The sequence below is a fragment of the Elephantulus edwardii genome, unplaced genomic scaffold (genome assembly GCF_000299155.1).
Source record: "Elephantulus edwardii isolate Elephantulus edwardi_28Jun2011 unplaced genomic scaffold, EleEdw1.0 scaffold00022, whole genome shotgun sequence".
Lineage (NCBI taxonomy): Eukaryota > Metazoa > Chordata > Mammalia > Macroscelidea > Macroscelididae > Elephantulus > Elephantulus edwardii.
The window spans coordinates 10,898,522-10,907,127 of NW_006399772.1; the positions used below are offsets into that span (position 1 = coordinate 10,898,522).

An 8,606-nucleotide genomic window follows, 5' to 3' on the forward strand; every position below is an offset into this window, starting at 1 on the left:
GCGAGGTGAATGCGGCACTGACGGGTCGAAGGCATCTTCACCTCTTGGCACTTTCCTTTTGTTTTGCCCGAGGAAGATGAAAGCGGCAGCAATCACAAGCCCGTGGGACCAAGAACTGGAACTAGGTACTGCCTATTGTGGTAACTCTCCCTCCACCCCCCATCCTAGGCCCTTTTCACCTTTCCCTTTTCGGCCCAACCCCTAAAGCGATCTCCATCTGTCTCCATTTCCAGGACCCCTTCCTGCAGGGTCTCCTCTTTGCACATTATTGCTAAGTGTCTCTCCTAATAAAGAGGCTGCGGTGCTGCGTTGGCCAGCCCTGCGGAAGGAAAGGCTCTAGGGCATCCGTGCGCCACACGCGTTTTCTCCAGAAAACAACGGGCAATCGAGCCGTTATATAAATGTGCTTCAACTGCTAGGAACTTAAAAAAGAGGTGGGAACGTGGGCGTCTATCAAGCCTGCTCTTTGTAGCTCGTTAGGACAAAGCAAAAATATAAGACAATAAGAACCCCAATCTTTTCCTTTAGCAGGGAAGCTTCTAATACAGCTAAACCATCCCCTGGGCAACCTCCCACTGAGACACTTTTCCTGAACAACAGCTTTTACACTTTGCCGAAGACCGCTGGAGACAAGTCGCTCGCGGACCCTGGGGGCTTCTAAACCGTTACTCCGCCCGCCGGGGTGGGGCCAGCCCAACGGCCAAGCCTGCGCAGTAGGCCGGCCGACTCCAGGGTCCCGGAGACTACAAGTCCCAGAAGGCCACGCTCTGCAGGGGCGGGATTCCGCCTTACCTGACGCGAGCTCGTTCCTCCGGTACCACCCCTTCCCCCGATGCCATTGGTCCCCTTGTCACAAAGGCTACTTTCTTTTGAAGCACATGAGGCGCCCTCTTAGCAACCTCACCAGGAAAGCAGTTCGCGTATTCGCTTCGTCTTGCCTTTGCCCAAATTGTGCAGAGAGGGCTAGGAAGGAGAGAGAACGTAGTCCTCTGAAGCCGAAGCCGGGCAACTTGGTCGCACTTCCGCCTTCCGGGTCCGGAAGGGAGCGCGCATGCGTCTCCTGCGACTCCGGCGCGATTGACTTCCGCTCCCACTGTGCTCTGCGAGCCGAATCATGGATCACACTGGTAAGGAGGCGGAGGCAGTGGGGGTCCCGGTTCCATGCCCCCTTGGCCGGCCTGGGGCCGGTCGTCCGGCGGGCTTAGCGGGGTTACGCTCGCCCCAAAGCACTAGGGGGTGGCGGTGGAAAAGAAATCCCACGCACTTCCTGTGCACTCCAGGGGCCTGGTACTTCCTGGCCTACCCTCCGGTGCGGCAGCTCCAGCCTCATTACCGGCAAGAGCCGCTTCTGCCCGGGCTTGACGGAGCTCCGCGCGGGGCGGGCGGGCCTCGCGGGAAGGGCAGAGCGCTGGCTTCCCGACCTCGTCCCCCTTATCCCGGGTGCCGTCCTGCGTCGGAGGACTGGCGTGTCGATTCCCGTTTCTTAGTGGGGAAGCCGCCGCCTCCTGCCCTCTTGGCTTGGGAGTGGATGAGTGAGAGTGGGCTGGAGACTTCCTGCTAGTGCAGACTTTGGGCGGGCGCTGCGGTGGGCACCTCCCGTAGTTATGGACGCTCTGGTTTTCCTGGGCTCGAGTAGGAGAAAGGAAATCAGATGAAGCTTTCGGAATAATGTTGCGGCTCCAAATTATCGGTCTCGTAAAATGAACACGGGCTTGTGGCGTGGAGAAACGAGTTAAAAGTGGATGCCAGGATAGTAGAAAATACTCCAGGAGGGAATTGCGGCACAGCTGGAGAGAGAGAAAGGTGTCCCTTGGTTTCGTGAAGATGAATGGAGGTGAACCTAGTCAGTGAATATTTTGGTGCTAGAGCTCAGGAACATGCTGATGGATTGGCAGAAAGAGAAATGCTGAAGTTGTTGGTTTGAAAAGCTGGTTAGATGTATTGTTGCTGTTAGATTCTATTGCGTTAGCTCCTATTCTAGTGATCCTGTGCACAATAGGATAAAGCCCTGTGCCATCCTACTAATCTCTGCTATGCTTAATAAGCCAGTTGTTGGTTGGAATCATTGGTAGTGCGCATCATTGAGTTGGGGGGAGCGGGGGACTTAAGAGAAAAATAGATATTTTTAAGAGTAGAGATGGGACGTGGAAACCTAGAAACGCAAATTTGATTTCAGATTTATACTGAGGCGTACAGGTGTCAGGTGTCTTGGAGACGTACAGTAAATAGATGTGATCACTCGAGGAGAATAAATATAGAAGGTTGTCGAGAACCAGGCGCCACGAGAATTCAGGCTCAGTGTTTATACAGTAGTTCCTAGAGCTGAAACTCAGCAGTCTTTGAAGTTGGGTAGACATTGAGCATGAGCAAAAAATTACTTGTTTGTGTAATTAGAAATGGAATTAGAATCCAGTCGCTTGCACAAGTTGGAGAGTGTTCTGTTAGAAAGTTGTAAGGATATGTTTACTGTAAGTATACAAAAAATACAGCTTTGATCACAGAATTAAAAATGACTTGCTGCTCAAATCTCTGCATAACATTAGCATCTATTTTAGGTAATTTCTTTGTGGAGCCAGTGAGGCAGTGCAAGTTAACTGAAGACACCACTGGTAGTGCATCTCCAAAGAATAACAGTAATATCAAAAGATTAAGAGAATCACTCGTGAAGGTTAATGAAGCGTTTGATTATATAAAAATGGCCCATCTAATGAATATGCTGCATAAAGTAAATGTAAATGATACAGAAATTTGCTAGGAAAATGACTCCAAGAAACACTCATTTAAGATGGGATTCATCATTCTAAAAATCAGCCCTTAGTTGTAGTTGTCAGTTAAAGTTTCTAAAATAATTATTGGTTAATCTTCTCAATATTTTAAAGCTCTACATATCTTTTTAGAGTAGATAATAATAGATAATAGGTAGCTTGTTTTTAGTTAATTTCCTGAGGTCTATTTAGTTCCAAATGTTGTGTTTAGTTGGTGTATTTTAGAGGAAATCGTTCTCCATGATTGAAACATTAACATGTTGCAGTATGATGTGATTCTTAAAAACAACGGCTCCTCTAAGCAAACCAGGTCTTGGCCATAGGAAGTTCTGGTGGCCTAGTGGTAGGACGCTACAATCCTGAAGGCACGCAGTTTGAATCTACCAGCTACTCCACTGAAGAAAGATGAGCTGTTTTCCTGGGCAATTAAGTGCCTCTGAAAACTCACTAGAGGATCAACTATCAATGGTACTCAACAACAATAACAATACTTGGTTCTGGTGACATCAGCCATGAGGAGTTGTATTGTTAACCCAAAGGCAGTGCCGCTGGTGGTTGGAAGCCACCAGTCAGTCAGTCACACCTCAGGAGGAAGATGGACATCCTCTTCCCATGTGATTTACTGCCTCCTTCAGTTCTGACTCAGCCTTAATGAGTTTGAAGTGGTGTTTTATTTATTTATTTATTTATATTTATTTCTTTGTTGTTGTTAAGTGCCATCGAGTTGTAGACTCATAGCAACCCTATGAACGGAAGACCTGAACACTTGTATAACTTTGATCGTTGCTCCAAGTTCACAGAGTTTCTGAGGCAAGCTGTTTCAGAACTGGATGCCACTTCTGCTTCCAAGCTTGTTTTAACTGGGAAGCTCCACCAAACACCGTCCACCATGGGTAACCATTACCACGTTTGGCACCTGAGTGTCACAGTGTTTAGCATCACAGCAGGCACAAGTTACCTCTGTACAGCAGTGTACAGACCAGTGCTATACCACTTAGAAGAATGTTTGACAAAAACCAATTTAAACCAGTCCTGAGGGCTGCAGATTAAAATCATCCACCTTCGGCTTGATAGCATAACTTTATGTCAGCTAGGCCAACGTAGCTCTCTCTGTGTTGTCATTGTTATTGTTGTTAAGTGCCATCAAGTCATAGACGACTCATAGCGATCCTATGAACAGAAAAGACCTGATGAACACTTATATAACTTTGGTCATTTCTCCATGTTCATAGTTTCCAGAGCCAAGCCATTTTGGAAGTGGAAGCTACTCCTCCTTCCAAGCTTGTTTAAATCAGGAAGCTCTACCAAACACTATCCACCATGGGTAACCATTCTCACATTTGGCACATGAGTGTCACGGTGTTTAGCATCATAGCAACCACGAGTTACCTCTGTACAGCAACGCACAGGCCAGTGTATGTGACGTGTGTGTGTTTGTATAGTGCATCTGATTTTGCAATCACTTGTTATGCATCAGAGAGTTAGACAGTGACTAGGGAGGGTAGGAGGAGAATTGATGCCTTTGAGCTGTGATGCTGGAGAAGAGTATTGAGGGTACCATGGACTGCTAAGAAAACAAACATTCATCCTGCAGTGGGCTAAACCAGGCTGCTCTTTGGAGGCAAGGATTCTGGGGCTTCGTCTGACATACTTTGGACATGTTGTAAGAAGGGACTGGTCCTTGGAGAGAGACATCATGTTTGGGAGGGTGGAGGGACAGCGCAGGAGGGGAAGACCCTCTAGGAGGTGGATTGATTCAGTGACTGGGGTAACTGTGATGGGTATGTTGGAGGCAGTGTGATTGGCACAAGATAGAACAGGGTTTAGGGCTGTTGGTACATAGGGTCACTATGAGTCGCAAGTGATTCGACGGCACAAAGCAACAACATCTGTGTATGTATATATACATATACATAGACATATACATTTTATACTGGTTTACTTACAGAGTTCATATAAATTTTTTTTCACACCAGATCTTTTTTTTTTTTTCCATTTATGAGCTTTTAGTCTACAAGGCCAGAGGCTTTTGAAATTAGTGTTAGGCAGTACAAGCCTCAGTACTTTAGGGTGGGTGTGCTCAATGTGATGTGAAAATGCTTTGCAGTGGTAGTAATCTTATTATTTACAAAGATAAAATTTCTGGAAGTTCTGTTATTATCTGAAAGATAGCATTAGACTGATGACTGTCTACAATGTATTCCTTTTTTAAAATCCATTGGAAGGTCAGAGTCTGTAAGTAAGAAAAAAAGGGTGAAAGTGAGTGGAATACTAGAATCATCTTGTTAGTACATTTACTGATGTGTTAAAAGTTACTCAGGGTATTTGAACTTATCCCATCAAAATTTGTCAACAACAACAAAATTTTTGTCAACAGAAAGCTGTTTATGTACAGTCCCTTTTCCTATTAATTTTTTGAGCACTAGTTATAAAAAACGGTAGAAAGTAGTGAGGCCCGTTACTAAATTATTAAGGACCTGTTTTGAATTTTGTTGCACACACTGTTCAGAAAGAATAAAATGAATTTTTATTTTACATGTATCTGTAATACTGGTTTTCTTACAGATCATACATACTAGCTTAGCGTGGATGATTGTACTTTCAGTCTTAATTGTGCTATTTCCTGCAGGAGCAGGTTCACAGCCTTACTAACCTTGTTTGTAAGACTGCAGTTTTAAAAATTGTTTGTGTTTACTATTTTAAGGCACTTTTCTTTTCTGTCTTTGAAAAGTCAGGTAGAGCGGACTCTTTTTCTGTATTATAATATTTTCCTATAGTTGAGTTGATTATGTCTTATAAACATGTATTTGGGGAAAGGGTGGCTTCTGAACCTTTAAATGGAATCAGTTCTATGACATCGTTCTAATGCTCATGGGACATGGATGAATATTTTATAGATAAAACATACAAAAAAACAACTTATTGCCGGCAAGTCAACTGACTCATAGCTAACCATTTACTGGGTTTCATGGCTGTACATTTTAGGTGAAGAGACTGCTTATCTTTCTCCCTTGGAGTCACCATTTATACTAAAATGTTCATTGTTTATGCATAGTTGAGTGTACAGAAACCTTGTATCTTCCTAAGCTATAATTTTGTTTTACAGTGCTAAGTGGAACTTCCTTGCATATATATCTCTAGAAATATTGTAGCAAAAATAAGACTGCATATTTCTAGTACTAACCAGTATTGGAGTTTTTACTATATTGAGTGGATTGTAGAAAAACTTTTTCTTTTTGAAGCTTTTTAAATAATTTCTTTAAAAATAACTACACTTAATTCCATCATTGTTTTGCATTTCCAGTTGTATTGATTATCCTGATGCAAATTTAGTGTATTTATCAAGGTACCTGCCTTACATGCTTGGTGACTGGACAAGGAGATTGCTGTTGTTAGGTGCTGTTTAATGGTTCCAGTGTGCAACAGAAGCGACCATCTGTACAACAGCGCACGGCCTGGTTCTGTGCCAGCCTCACAGTTATTGCTGTGTTTGAGCCTGTTGTTGCAGCCATAGTCCTTCACGATGAGAGGCGCCTTTCTTTCTCCCCTGACCAACCTTAATGTGTGTCTCCAGGGACTAGTCCCTTCTGTCAACATGTCCAGACTACATGAGGTATACAGTCTTCCCAGCCTTGCTTCTAAGGAGCATTCTGGCTATACTTAGACATAACAACAGTTTGCTTTCTTCTGTTTTTCACTGTTGCTTTTTGTGTTTTGTTGAGTGGTGAGTTTTGTTTTTTTTTAAAATTAAAATCTCAGCTGCTTCAAGACAGATTTTTATTGTGAGTTCTTGACAGTTTCCTACAAGTAGAAACTTCTCTGGAATTCTATAGAAAATTTCTTTTTTACCTGTCTGAGGAGCAATTCTGCATTTTCTTTTCCCTTCTTTAGGGTGTTTAGGGGGCATTAAGGAGCTGCACTGGTAATCCAAGTTGATGCCTCTGCCAGTTTAACTCCACCATTGGCTCTGCAAGAGAAAGATGTGAAATCTCCTCTCGTGTGATTTACAGCCTCTGAAAAACCTAGAGGGTCAGCTAGGAGTCAGTTCTGACGCAACGGCCCTGAGATGGTGTCTCTTACAAAGGGTAAAGAAGCATCGCTCTAAGGGATTATCTCTTAGCTTGTATAATTAGCATAGTTAAATCAGAATATATATTTTCAGCTCTTGATAATGTTGGGAATGTTACTTTTCTGTCTCTGGTAGAATAATTTTCAAAAAGCACAACTGTAGGAGCTTTGGTGGCCTAGTGGCAAGAAGCTGCATTGCAATACCAGAGGTACGCCGTTCAAATCCACCAGATGCTTTGCTGGAGAAGGAGGGGCAATCTCCTCCTGTCAGTCATTTGACGGTACAAACAAAGCACAACTGAACACAAAATGACGACCTTTTTCTTTCTCTTTTAAATGCAGATAATGAGTTACAAGGCACTAACAGTTCTGGATCGTTGGGTGGTCTTGATGTTCGAAGACGAATTCCTATAAAGCTCATCTCCAAGCAAGCGAACAAAGCCAAAACTGCACCTCGAACTGCGAGGACTGTCAATAGGATGCCTGCGAAGGCCTCGGCTGGTGAGGAAGGTAACTTGTTTAACAAGCCCAACAGTCTTTCTGTTGTATCAGGTCCAACTGAATAGCCTATGTGATCTTACTTGCTTTTAGTTACATTTTAAAATTTGATAGCTGGTCTATTTTCGATACTGTTCATCCTCTTCCCGTTTTATTTGACCTGTCATTTTGGCACATCACGTTTTTCTCTCCTTTGTAGGAATATTCTGTGTGGTGGAGTTAGAACCCATAGCTGATCCTCCAGCAGGTTTTCAGAAGCAGTTAATCTCAGGGGAAGAGATTGCTCATCCTTCTCCCATGAACCACCATGTACTTTTAATTAGCAGCTCACTTTCTTACTGCCAAGTCACCAGAGCTCCCTTTTTTGGTTCTTTTCAGAATAATTTTGTTTCAGTTTCTTTTTGCTGATTTTTTTAAGGTATAAACAGTTTTCATAGGCCAATAGCAATTAATTATGTACAATGTATATGAATTTTGTATAAAACACAACTATAGGAGGTGGAGGTAATAAAAAAAAAAGGAAAAATACCCCACCACATGCGTGAACAAAACACAGTGTACATGCATTTAGCCACAGTGCATATGAATGCATGCAAATCAATAACAATATGAAAAAATATAAAGGGCTCCTTAGAAAGACGTAACATTGAGAATGAATTTTCCCTGCAGTATAGTCTTCCCCTTAGATTCTGTGTTTTGTCACAGTTAACTAAATGACAACAAAACAATGAGTAACTCATTGTTACCTATCAGTTCTGACTCATAACTAGTCTGTAAGACAGAGTAGACCTGCACATTAAGAGTTGCCAAAACGGTGAGTCTTTGTGAAAAGAACCTGACTCATGGTGCTGTATTTAAATCAGTGGCATTTTACTTAGCTGCAAAATTAATTACCTGCTCCATTAGAGCTCCTTTTGTAAGTAATATTCCCATTTAAATGCTGGGCACAAGCATATGTCCTGCTTCTTGTGCTCAGTGAACTATGAGGGAGTTACTCAGCTTGCCCAGGAAATAAAAATATGTGTAACATATATGTTAGTTATATAAAAATAAGGTAATCTTTGTTAAAATTTTTCTTTACGGAAATACTTCTTACTTGTTGTTGTTGTTATGTGCCGTCGAGTCACTTGCGACTCATAGCGACCCTATGTACAGCAGCCCTAAACTCCGCTCTGTCCTTTGCCAATCGCACTTCTCTGACACTCCCATCCCAATTATCCCAGTCACTGAATCAATCCACCTCATAGAGGGCCTTCCTCTCCTGCGCTGTCCCTC

The 8,606-nt window shown here is 43.1% G+C and overlaps 1 protein-coding gene across 2 annotated transcripts in view; it reads left to right on the forward strand.

The window, feature by feature from the left end:
• The first annotated feature begins 1,097 nt into the window (after nucleotides 1-1,097).
• Nucleotides 1,098-8,606, forward strand: part of CBLL1 (Cbl proto-oncogene-like 1, E3 ubiquitin protein ligase) — a 17,250-nt gene continuing 9,741 nt past the window's right edge. Inside the window, exons 1-2 of one of the 2 annotated variants that reach the window (XM_006882628.1) lie at nucleotides 1,098-1,127; nucleotides 7,176-7,343. In XM_006882628.1, coding sequence (XP_006882690.1) covers nucleotides 1,115-1,127; nucleotides 7,176-7,343 — 181 coding nt within the window. In that variant the 5' untranslated portion in view covers nucleotides 1,098-1,114. The remainder of the gene's footprint in view (nucleotides 1,128-7,175; nucleotides 7,344-8,606) is intronic. The other variant, XM_006882629.1, reaches the window with a different exon arrangement.